The following is a 13,332-nucleotide window of genomic DNA, read 5'->3' as shown; positions in this document are numbered from 1 at the left end:
TAATCAAGTTCACATAACAGGATAATTCAGATTTAAAGAGCAGAGTTTACACATAGTAATAAAGTCAATTTAAGACAGACAACAGAATCACTTAAATCATTTTATTTGTAAGTACAACATTCACAGCTTTGTTGTGAAAACATTCAAACTGAAAAAGTACACTCACACAGAGATTTGTGCATTTGCTTCATATTCACTATAGGTTTAGTGATTACCGAGATGTTGATAAATTCCTCATACTTACATACTATTTTGTTTACTCCTGTTTTATTACCCATAAACAATGTTTCATTGATATATTATTCAACTATTTAATTGTCCTATACATAAAGAAAATGCAAACTTTTATACTATACAAACATTTCACATCTGATAAATTTTCATAAAAATAAATTTTATCTATGCTATATTGCCCAAAACCAAGGTTTCTACACTGCATGGGCAGACTATTATCATGGATGAAAATAATCCTTCTCATTGTGCCCTCTAAAACAGGCAATGATTAGCATGAACTATGCGAATCAGCTTGGTTTGGAAACCAAATGAATTCAGGTTTGCACCTGGAGGCTAATTATGCATACCTATGGACTCCCAATGAAAAGTGCCTAACAAATTTCCAAACTACAAAATGGCATGAAAGATCATAGTGTTTGACTAGGCAACTGGTAAAGGTCAGAGTTCAAGTGGTAAGGAAAATCCCTGAGAAAATTCATTCCAAGGCATATACATGATTAGCATAGCTAAACGGAAAGTCTAAAATGAGGTTATGACACAGTAGTAACTGACTGCTTTATTCATGTTTATGTATGTTATTGTGTGACTACTATGTGTAGTTTGATTACTTCTTTAAAAAGTAACATTGCTACTGTTTGCAACATTTTGCTCCCTCACTGTTTTCATAAGTTTTTTAGAGCAAAAGCTAATGGGCTGGCCCTAATGTTCTTATCTAGCTGTGGCCACAGAAAAATGAAAACGAAGAAAGGGTGGCCTCAGCCTTAACGAAGTGACAGACCCAACCACAAAGTAAGTGACAGACTTGCCTCTTTTAAGAGAAAGGGAGGTTATGGGCTGAGAAAAATGAAACGGGAGAGTTGCACATCATGACAGTAGACAGTAGAATAAGTCAATGGTACGTGTAAAAGAGGATGACTGATTTCCAGAGTAAATGTGGGAAGAGGTGGCATGATATGTCACAAAAGTGCCAGAGGAGATAAAAAAATTTTCCTTTCAAGTTCAGTGGAGAGAATGAGAACCACCTTGTAGTGGAAAGGAAGGTTTCTTGTTCTTGACTACAAACCAGGTATATAAACTAGGTTAGATTATACTTGAACTGGATATTCTACCAAACCTAACTACTGGTTGCAATCTCTCTCTTTTATACATATTACTGATATTGTAATGTTATGCATATTGACTTGTTAAAAAATTAATACAAATAGTCAAATATCAAGTATTGAAACTTTAATGCAGAATAGTGCAAACATTTTAAGGTGTCGGAGGCAGGCAAAGGGAGCAGAAGAGAAAATGATAATTTGATGAAAGCTAACAAAATGCAACTAACACAAGAAACATGATGACTGATGCATAACAATATCAGTTTAAAATTCCTGAAGCTAGCTATTTATTTAATAAATAAAAACCTTACGAATAAACATTTGTACAAAGAAATGCGACTAGTGTATTATGTTACCATAGATATTTACTGACACATCAGGATAGCAAATAAAATGCAACATAATGTTCAGTAGAAACTTAATTACCAACACAAACAATTATTATCTACAACTGTTGAAGTTACCTGATAATGCAGGTAATACTATAAAACAACCCTTCTGATCAGACATTTACATAAAAACAGAAAGATGTCTGGTATGTATTCTTACTTTACATTATGATTATTAACCTTAAAGTACAAGTTACTGAACTTAGCTTATAACATGTTTTCCTCTTGTCTTTGCAAATAAAGATCATCTCATAATTACTGCACTGGCAAAATTCTTACTTCCTTCTGTTTTCCCACCCTCTCCTAACAACTGATTCTTAATACAACTGCGAGGTTTTCCTACCGTTACACCTTTCAAACCTTTTTGCTGTCAATTTCCATTTCAGCACTGAATGGGCCTTTAGGTCCCAACACTAGGCCTTTGACCTAAATTCTATTTTCTATTTTATTCTAGTGCACTGCAGAAAATATTCAAAAAAAATTTATTGCATCTCTAGATTTCTAAATATCCTACCATATATACTAAGTTCCCTTTTTTCTAAGTGATCACTTAGCTACTGGTTTTCAAATTACACTAACACATGAATATCATATCTGCTGTAACAATTTAATGTGCATACATTGGGTATTATTGTTCCACCCCTTCAAAAGATTAATGAAATTTTCTGGCACAGTCATTTGTGAATGCAAATTACTCTTATTTTTCTTGATTTCTTTTCCATCTGAAACCATGGATCTGCAAGCTTAAAATTCTAACAAAATGTTGGTAACATGCTGTGTGAGTTCTAACAAAATAATAATGGTAAAATGTTGTGTGATTTAAGGGACTGTGTACCTATGTCTGCCATGAATTTTATTACAGAGGTTTTAAATGTTTCATTCAATGGTACAATAAATCTATGCTTTCCAAATATCTCTGCTACTATTTATGATGCAAGTAGAGCCTTCACAAAAGTGTCAGTCATTCCATTTTCTGTTGGCTTATTACCATTACATAAATCTAGAGGGTTAGGAAGTGGGCACTTAATTATAAAAGATAACCAACATCCTCAGAAATGGTGAACTTTTATAAGTGTTTCAGTTTTATTGCTACATCAATAGACACCCTTGTTTTACACATACTACTTAAATATATTAATTGAATGCACCTGAGGTATTTGTATACAAATGATAGCCATTTCACATGGTAGTTACAGATTATGAAAACTACAGCTTTGCAATACAGTTTATAAAAGTTATCAGATAAGTATGAACCTGATTAATACCATACTATGAAAGGTTTAGTATTAATAAAGCTCTAAAGAAAACCCAAAAATCACTACAGTGTACAACATAACTACAGACATCACCAAGTATAGCTACAGCAGGTCCCTCAAAATGCTACAAAATATGGAAATTACAAACTTAGCTGCCAAGGGCCTACTAAATAGTAGTATACTATTTCCTCATAATAATAAACTTGTATTAAGTTCCAAACTAAGCTCCTTTACTCAAGAGTGCTTAATATGTACATTCAAATATCCAGCGGATTAGTACTCATTATATTAAATCATTAAGCAATTAATCATAAGATATGTTTAAATATACATACAAAGAAACATAACAGGAGAACAGTATACGGCACAGTGCACAAAAGAAAAAAATTACCATATACATATAATCTAAAATAAAAAATCAAACTATTTATTTACTACTTACCACATAAATCTGACAAGAACAAGAACAGCATCCACATCAATTTGAGTCAGGATAAAAAAAAATTGTTAAAAGAATAAAAGAAGGAGAATAAACAAAGATCTAATCAGCTTAAATGAAACCAAGTGCATATTTGCAGTGACTGCAAACAATACGAAGCTGTAATGCTGGTATGATTTTGCAATTGTCAGATGTTATGGATTTTTACAAAACAAGGGCTCGTATGTGTATTTGACTACTGTACTTTCCGCTACAGTAACAAAGTCCTGTATACAGAGTATAATTTAATGGGTTAAACACTTGACTTTCATAAACATTACCTGTCTGATTAGCAGAAGCCCATCTTGAGGTAGTGATACATTTTATTACAGTACTTGTTGTAACACTATTTATCTAAGAAAACTGTGCTGCAAGGTCTTCTAATGATTTCATGAACTTTCCCTCAACATCACTGCATACCTTAGTCCATGCCAGTGGAAGGTGAGTTGATGCAGGTGCCCGATCTGGAATGCAGCATCATTCAAAATATTACAGCTAGGGCTTTTATAATCACTCGCATATAAATGTACAAAGAAGTAGACATAAACCTACTTTTACCAGAAAAATAACTGTTACAACACAATCCATTACTTATGCAGTAATTTTACGTATAAATAATTAAAATTTTAGATAAGTGTTTGAAACATGATTTCTTAAGATGTTCTTTAACTATAGATATGACATTATTTAAACAATTCTCTCTCTCTCTTTCTCCCTCTCGACATGCATAAGGAAATGATGTTCTGAACTGAATAATGTAGCAGGTTAGTTTTCTCAAGACAAAGGTTCATAAGCCTACAACGACAATGAATAAGTAAGCAAAATAATCTACTTGCTCCTTTCAATGAGCATAAAGTGTACTTCACTATATCAATACCTTGGAAAAATAATCCTGATTTATGTATTTCAGCACTTGGAGAGATGGCCAACCAGACTGCTGTATCTGCCCCTTCTTCAGCTGTTCTTAATTTATCTTTCATCTGTGAATAAATGTAAAAAGTCTATTTTTATAATTATTTAAAATTAAAAACCATACAACTCTGAGCTACTACAAAATGTTAAAACACTCATTCTATTCAAGTTCAGGATCTAAATTTCAGTACCATTCTGTGCCTTTATGGTAATACGCATTCATAAATTCACATATCGTTACAAATAAAAATTCTACAGTGAATAGATAAGATTTTAATTTTCTTGACCACCATAATGAACTCTTACAGTTTCTTTAAGTAATTCACCAAATTAAAAAGTACAACTTACCTTATTATAAAAGTCGGGCATGGAGGATCGAACAGCTGGAGTATCAGCCCATCCCGGATGCATGCATGAGAAATGTATTTCTGGATGTTCTAAAGCTAATCTTTCTGTCATTACAACCTGTTCAATTCATGATATACAGTCAGTCAGTTAATATATCAAAAACCTTTCATATTCAATCATATATATATATGCTTACATCTGTGCCACCAATGTTCCCTGGTTCACCAGCCTTTTTTTATATATGTATAGATTTTTAGCATTATGCCAAGCACTGGGGCAACTAAGGCCATTCAGTGCTGAAACAAAAATTGACAGTAAAAGGTTTAAAAGGTGTTACAGGCGGAAAACCTCGCAGTTGCCCCATGAAACAATTGTTAGTAGAGGGTGGACAGTAAGATGGAAGAAAGAGATTATGAACAGAGGTACAGTAAAAGGAATGAAAGTAGTTGCAGCTAGGGGCCAACAGGACACTGCAAATAACCTTAAGTAATGCCTACATTGCACCGAATGAGGTGCACTGACAGCACTAACCCCCCTACAGAGTCACCAGCCTTTTGTCTGTATGATCCTTGGGGTGATGTTAGTTAAATTTTACTTGGTTGACCATCAATTTATGTAATTTTTTAGACCTAAATCTAAGAGATCTCTTGCATTCTTGCCTTCCCCTGCATCAGTTAAGACACTAGCTAGGTCACTTCATCTTTGTCTGTACGTACCCTCATATCCAGTAGTACACTTGGCAAGTATCCATGTTTTTATTTTCTGGGCTCGGCCGTGTCGTAACAAGGGACATTACTATAATTCTAAATAACTGCATATGCATTTTGTAAGCGACATACACCCTAACACAGCTAAAAATACACTATCCATGGTTGGTCTAAATTGTTTAAAAGTCCAAAGCTTTAAAATAATATTTAGACAGGAATACTGTACAGTTATAAGTAATAGATGTATTTTCTCCAGCCCGAGAAGAGCCTTATAGCCTCAGAGATCTGGATAAACTAATTCTTTATAACAATAACAACAACACTGTAATCTCTCTTATTGCAGTAATACTGTATTTGGTCTCACCTGTTGTCTCTTATTTTGAGCGTAGGCCATGGTGCCATCAAATGGTTTCATCTTCTCAAACTGCAAGTCATCAGGATTTAGCTTCTGGACAAGCATTCCCCCAGATGTGACTGTCACCACTCGTGGTTTTTCACTCCTATATGCAGAAAAATAAGTTTAGTATATATACTGGTACCTCAACACTCATTATGCCGTAAATAGCTGTCATTCTGGCCACACCACCGAAAATGAATGAAGATTTTTTTTTATTAGTTACAATTGGGCTCAAGCAATAACACAGTCCATGATACTGCTAACATTTCAAGGAGTCTCTCATATAGCTTGAAATAAAGCACAAGTACTGGTGTTACAAGGGGTATTATACTGAAAATTTCAACTATCTGAAAAATGATATTGTTATTATACAATAAAGTTTGTTCATACTTACCTGGCAGATATATATATAGCTGTATTCTCCGAAGTCCGACAGAATTTCAAAACTCCCGGCACACGCAGTGGTCGGCCAGGTGGTAGAACCCATTCCCGCCGCTGGGAGGCGGGCGTCAGGAACCATTCCCATTTTCTGTCAGATATTTCTAGTGCCACTGTCTCCTGAGGGGAGGTGGGTGGGCACTTTGATTATATATATCTGCCAGGTAAGTATGAACAAACTTTATTGTATCATAACAATATCATTTTGTTCATGAACCTTACCTGCCAGATATATATATAGCTGAATCCCACCTTTGGAGGAAGGGGGAGACAGACTCGGATTTTGGGAAACAATTCCATTTACATGATTGATATCTTGGTTCCTTACCTGTTAGCATAGCTGACTTCGTGAGTACCGTCACCTAAGTCTGCTTCTGCTTTACTAGAGACTCCAGCAAGGTAGTGACCTGCGATGCTGTTGAGTTCTAGAGGATCTGTCAACGGGGGTGTGACCACAAAACAACTAGATCCTACATTATAGACCTCCAATTTTTTTTTTATTTATTTTTTTTATTTTTTTGGGGGGTAATGCATTCCTAGAGGTGCCAGCAAGGACGTGACCTGTGTAGCTGGTGCGCTCTAATGAACTGTCACGGGGAGCGTGACCACAATGTGACAGATCATATAGGTGTTGATTAGACACCGAATGCTGTTAATGCTTCACTGGAGGTGCCAGTGAGGACGTGACCTATGTAGCTGGTGCGCTCCAGATGATTTGTCAACGGGTATGTGACCACAATGTGACAAAAACATTTTAACCCTATTATGAGGGCGAAGCAAAAACATTACCACCTGACCTAGCCTATCTGGGTTAAATCTTCGTATAACCAAGGCTAATGGAGGGAAGTCCGCCTAAGGCGGGCCGACCCAAGACCACAATAAACTAAACACCTAAATAAGCATAATAACTAAAAATAAAAAATAAAAAGAAATAAAATTAAAAAGTCCAAACTAACATATTATTTCCTAAATGATAGGAAGAGTGCTACTCTCTGTACCCAATATAGTGTCTGCTGCGACATATGGGCCCAAAGAGCAACAGTTCTCGTATGTAGTCCTCACCTCCCGAAGGTAGTGAGAGGCAAACACTGAATTACTACACCAAAATGTGGCATTCAAGATGTCATTAAGTGCCATGTTCTTTTGGAAGGATACCGACGTAGAAATAGCCCTCACTTCATGCGCATTCACCTTCAACATTTTCATATCACTGTCTTGACAGGATGAATGCGCTTCCTTGATGGTGTCCCTCAAGAAAAAAGCCAAAGCATCTTCGACATTGTAAATGGTTGGCTTCTTACCGAACACCACAAGTTATCCGATAAAGACCTCTACAATCCTTAGTCTTCTTTAGGTAGAATTTTAGAGCCCTGACAGGGCACAGAACTCTCTCTGGCTCGTGCCCAACGATTTCGGCCATCCCTTTAATTTTGAAGGTCCTAGGCCAAGGGTTGGACGGATTTTCATTTTTTGCCAGGAACGTTGGGCTCAAGGAACAAACCGCGTTATAACCTTTAAAGCCCACGTATTTGCTAATCGCTTGCACCTCGCTGACTCTCTTCGCCGTCGCCAGAGCAGTCAGGAAGATAGCTTTTCTAGTAACATCCTTCAGGAAGCCGTATGCATAGGTTCGAATGGACTGGACATGAGAAACTTTGTAGAACTACATCCAGGGCAAAGGATGACCGACTGTGTTCCTCCCTGCTTCTTCAAGTACGCCAGAGCTGTGGTGTTGTCTGAGTTGACCTTGGACTATTCGATGAGAGACTTTTTCTTGGAAAAACTGGAGAGCTAAAAAGATGGCTGCCATTTCCTGTAGGTTTATGTACCAGGACACCTGTTCCCCTCTCCAGGTGCCTGACACTTCTTCCCCCCCTAATGTTGCTCTCCCCACCCCGTGTGGACGTGTCGGAGAACAACACTAGGTCGGGGCTCTGAAGCTTGAGAGACACGCCCTACGACAACTTCACTGGATCTAGCCACCATTTTAAGTGATGTTTTACCTCTCTTGAAATTTTTAAGCTCATATCCAGATTCTTGTTTTCTTTCCAATTTTCCTTGAGAAAAAATTGTAGCGGTCTGAGGTGCAGTCTCCCCAGGAAGGAAACAAACTTCTCCAGCGAGGAAATGGTCCCCAGCAGGCTCATCCATTCCCCTCACCGAGCACGAATCTTTCCGCTTAGTAAGGCTGTCACTTTGTCTAAAACATTGCTGCTGACGTCCCTGGGACGGAAAAGCTCGAAAAGCCCTGAATCCATCTGAATCCCCAGATACAGGGTGGATTGGGTTGGAATCAGATGTGACTTTTCGTAATTCACCAGTAGTCCCAGGGACTTCACCAACGATAAAGTTGTTTGAAGATCCTTCAGACACCGCGTTTGAGTGGAGGCACGAATGAGCCAGTCGTCCAGGTACATAGAGACTCTGATATTTGCAAGATGAAGCCCACCTCGCCCCCCCCACGTTTCTTCATAAAAGTCGTGAAGATCATAGGGGCAGTGCTCAATCCGAAGCAAAGCGCCCTGAATTGATTAAACTGTCCCTTTTAGGACAAAACCGAAGATACTTCATCGACTGTGGAATGGATGGTGACGTGGGAAATACGCGTCTTGAAGGTCTAATGAAAACCATCCAATCGTTTGGTCTTAAGTCCCAAGAACTGACTGAGGTGTCTCCATATTGAATTTCTGCTTTCTGTACGAACCGATTCAGACTGCTCACATCTAAGAATGGTCGCCAACCTCCTGATTGTTTCGGCACCAGGAATATCCCGTTGTAGAAGCCTGGGGATTCCAGGTCTACGACCTGTTCCACCGCTCTCTTTTCCAACATCTGCTCGAGCAGATCGAAAAGGATTTGTTGCTTCTCCTGATGGTAAATAGGGGATAAATCCTTGGGTGTCGTGCACAGTGGGGGAGGTTTCAAGAAAGGAATCTTGTACCCCCGCTTGATGACGTTGAGCGACCAGCTGTCCGCCTTCCTTTCTATCCAAGCTTTTGAGAATAGTCTACTGGTGGCTGAAGGATATCTGGTTCATTTCTTTCCTCTGATCTTAGCCGAGACTCTGCCTCTGGAACGTGTACTTCCTCGAGAAGATGTTCTCGAGGAAACTCCACCTCGAAAGGGCTTCTGCTTCTTGAACGGTTGCGCCGTGCCGACGTAGAAGAAACAACCGTACGTTTTGCCGACTGAGCTAGGAGGTCTTGGGTAGCCTTCTCTTGTAGACTGACAGCCAGATCTTTGACCATAGCCTGAGGAAAAAGATGGCTCGAAAGAGGCGCATACAACAATTCTGCCTTTTGAGAGATAGAGACCGCCTTTGCAGTAAAACCACAATAGGCCGCTCTCTTCTTCAAAATCGAAGTGCAGAAGTGCGAAGCCAACTCCTCCGAACCATCCCTGACGGCCTTGTCCATGCATGCAAGCACGCTGGACAGCTCCTCGAGGCTAAGCGAATCAGGACTACGCGACCGGTTATCCAAGACCCCTAAACACCAATCCAAAAAGTTGAAAACTTCTATCGTACGGAAGAGTCCCTTCATATGATGGTCCATCTCAGAAAGGGTCCAGGGCACCTTCGTCGTCGACAAAAGGGATCTCTTCGGTGCATCTACCAAGGTAGCGAAGTCACCGTTGGGCACGAAGATGGGGCTCTCATAAAACCTATCTCCTCCCCGTGTCTCATACCAAAGGACCTGCCTTGTACCTGTCAGTCTTGAAGGGGGTAGGGCGAAAGCGTTCTTGTTTCGGGCTTTTCTTGACTCCATCCAATTCTGCATTTTCTAAAAGCCCTTTTGTTGATAATGAAGTAGCCATCTTCAACAATCCTGGAGTCTTGATAGCCTTAGACGATAGCAATTGTGAAGGAGGCGACTGCGGGTGGGCTTCAGGTTTAAACTTCTCTTCAAAGGAGGTTCGAAGCAATTGAAGATACTGTTGATGATTGTTCTTCAGTTAATTCCTCAGACAAGTTTCCTTCTTGAGATTCATTACTATCCTCCGAATCTCGGCGAATGTCTGAAGAACATTAACGTCGTGCGTCCAGCTGCGCGCCATGCCTGGCGTCAAGCCGAGCGTCCAGCCGAGAGGTCCTGCTGAGCGTCACGCTTGGCATCCAGCCGAGCACCCCGCCCGGCGTCTAGCCGAGCGCCCAGTTCGAACGTCAGGCCTAGGCGTCAAGTCTCGCTGCCGCCTTAACGTCGTGCTCTGCAGACCTTCGTGCACGAAATCTCGAAGGCGAGGTAACAGGAGAAAGAGCGAGGCGATGAGAAGGAAGAGAGGACTGCCTGGATCTCTTGAATGCAGCTTTATCACTCCTTCCTCCGGTGAACGTGAATTAACCTCTTTCTCTGCAAACTATAAGGCAATTTGATGTTGCAAATTCTCAATCTTCTTCGATTTAGCGCTGATCCTGTGAGAAGACGATGGGCGAGGGGAAGCCCTCCTCCTTCTCACATGGACCGCCAAAGGTTATCCTCCTAGCGCAACCAGGGCGCTCAAAAGCATTGTCGTCAAAAGATATCCTCCTCCGGCGACGATCGCAACACAGAAGAAGAGAAAGGACGTGAAGCGTCCTTCTCCCTAAGACCAAAGGTGCCGGTCGCCTGTGCGACACCTTGCACCTTGCTCTCTTTTGCGGTAGAGAGTCTTCGAATTGTTCTGGAGACGACCGCAAAACAGAAGGGGCTAACGGATGTGCAGCGTCCTCCTCTGAGGAATCAAAAGGCGGCGGCCGCCTGTGCGGCATCTATCGTCTTTGTCCTCTTCAAAGGGCGCGATCGCTTCCAAAAGCTCCAACCGCTGCGCGGGGAGGACGATTCTGATGATGAAAAACACTCTTTCAAGATCCGTTTACGAACTTTGGAAGCCTGGGAGCGCCCCCAGGTCTTGCCGAAGGAACGTCAGATCGGTGTTGTCCGACCTCCCTTCCGCAACACTCGGAGCTTATCACTACACACCACTGCACTATTAAACCTTCTAATGCTTGCACTTTGATTCCAGGCTACGCAAAGATTCAAGAATCATTGATAGGGTATTGCCCTCCACAGACACTAATGTAGGGCCCGAAGCATCACAAGTTTAGGAGGGATAAATTCCACTGGATGTGTAACTGGCGTTACACTCCTTCTTACCCTATCTCTTTCTATTTTACACATATGATTCATATGCCTTCCACGCAGAATCAGACATACTCTCACATTCATTGCAGCGATCATCAAACACACAAACATGTTTCCGACAATTCGCGCACACTGTATGAGGGTCTACCGAAGATTTCGGTAGCCTCACCTTGCATTCTTCTACACAACATACTCTGGCGCTAGTCGAACTAGATCCAGACATCTCAAGTTTAAGGAAAAATCAAGCCAAATTCAAAACCAATCCACAATTAGCGTATGCCTAACCACCGATCCAAATCAAATAACCAAAAAATCAATCGGGATACTCAAGTGACCAAAAGAGTTCCAAAATCCAATGACGGAGGTGCAGAAAACACTTGTTGGCTGCACCGGCGACAGAAAATATCTGACAGAAAATGGGAATGGTTCCTGACGCCCGCCTCCCAGCGGCAGGAATGGGTACTACCACCTGGCCGACCACTGCGTGTGCCGGGAGTTTTGAAATTCTGTCGGACTTCGGAGAATACAGCTATATATATATCTGGCAGGTAAGGTTCATGAACAAAAAAACTGTTACACTACAATACTGCATACTTTACTAATAGAACAACTGAATTGCTCACTTTTTCAAAAGAGGTAACAAGGTTCTTGTGAGAAGATAGGTACCAAGTGTATTGGTGGCAAAATTTTTCTCCAAGTTATCTTCACTGAGTTCTCGCTGATTAACCATACATCCTGCATTGTTTACCTGAAGAAATGGAATGAATAATTCCTGTTTTATACACAACTCTAAAATTACATCAGAACTAGCAGTTAATAAAATTTGACAAATGGAATTTTCATTATAAAATAAAATTTAATTGCATACTTACCAAACAATTATACAGCTGTAGGTTTCCTACGAATGGCAGACAATAGATTCAAAACTTAAGCGGTGGCGCCGCCATCGCTGATGTAGGTGACGTCATCTCCCTCCACTCGAGGGAGCTACAGGTACAACTGCCCAGGTAACATCAATTCGTTCTGCCCAGCCATCCACCTGTGGGGAGGAGGGAGGGCTTTGATTAATAATTGTTCGGTAAGTATGCAATAAAATCTTATTTTATAATGCAAATTCCATTTTATTGCAGTGTCTTACCGAACAATTATACAGCTGATTACCCATTGCAAGGATGGGGGGCTGTGGATGTAAGTTTTAATTAAAAAATAACATATGATTCTTGAAAATAAAGTACCCAGAAACACTGTTAGTGCCTGTTGTACCTTAACTTGTAAGAGAGCTACTGCAGGAGAATACTACCTCTGGTCGGTCCTCATCTTACGTAGTAGAAGGCTTGGAGTATGACCAATGGGTGCCTCTACATGGAGTGGAATATCCTCGTAGTCATGGTGCTCACCGCTGACTCAATGAAGATACAACAAAATATTGCCCTTGCCCTGGGCTACGATCAGAAATAATCAACATGAAAACAACTGTCACCTACACCGAAATAAAAACCTTTACCCACCAAAACTAACACTAAAATGACTGGTGAGTACTCCAGGTACATTGCACCCCCAGACTTCCCTTTAACTCGTCAACCTTGATACAAGGCGAAACATAGGCTAACAGAGGGAGCAACCCCCTATGTCGTTTCTCCCAACACCATGCCAGCTACCGAAAGTGGACCGAGAGACTTACAATCCTCGAACACTGTCTCGATTTCTTTCAAATAATGCATAGTGAACACAGATTTAGACCTCCAAAAGGTACTTTGGAGGATAGCGACAAGTTGCGTTGAAAAGCGAGGGAAGTCGCTACCGCTCGAACTTCGTGCGCTTTCACTCTCAGTAAAGGAAACACTGCGTCGTTAGCTTGAGAATGTGCTTCGACAATTAATTCTCTCAGAAAAAAGGAAATAGCGTTTTTTGAGAGAGGGCGAGAGGGATTTTTAACAGAGCACCACAAACGAT

General features: G+C 40.4%; 1 protein-coding gene across 1 annotated transcript in view; it reads right to left on the bottom strand.

Annotated features, from left to right (window-relative positions):
- Positions 1–87: 87 nt before the first annotated feature.
- The window catches only part of LOC135208525 (dehydrogenase/reductase SDR family member 12-like), a 33,799-nt gene continuing 20,554 nt past the window's right edge, over positions 88–13,332 (bottom strand). The window contains exons 5-9 of the mRNA XM_064240813.1: positions 12,003–12,127; positions 5,789–5,924; positions 4,718–4,834; positions 4,335–4,437; positions 88–3,921 (exon numbers count right to left, since the gene is read on the bottom strand). Coding sequence (XP_064096883.1) covers positions 3,812–3,921; positions 4,335–4,437; positions 4,718–4,834; positions 5,789–5,924; positions 12,003–12,127 — 591 coding nt within the window. The 3' untranslated portion in view covers positions 88–3,811. The remainder of the gene's footprint in view (positions 3,922–4,334; positions 4,438–4,717; positions 4,835–5,788; positions 5,925–12,002; positions 12,128–13,332) is intronic.

This window comes from Macrobrachium nipponense, chromosome 35, assembly GCF_015104395.2.
Source record: "Macrobrachium nipponense isolate FS-2020 chromosome 35, ASM1510439v2, whole genome shotgun sequence".
Classification (NCBI taxonomy): Eukaryota; Metazoa; Arthropoda; class Malacostraca; order Decapoda; family Palaemonidae; genus Macrobrachium; species Macrobrachium nipponense.
Note: the sequence above shows the minus strand (reverse complement) of the source record. Positions and strands in the feature narration are given on the sequence as shown.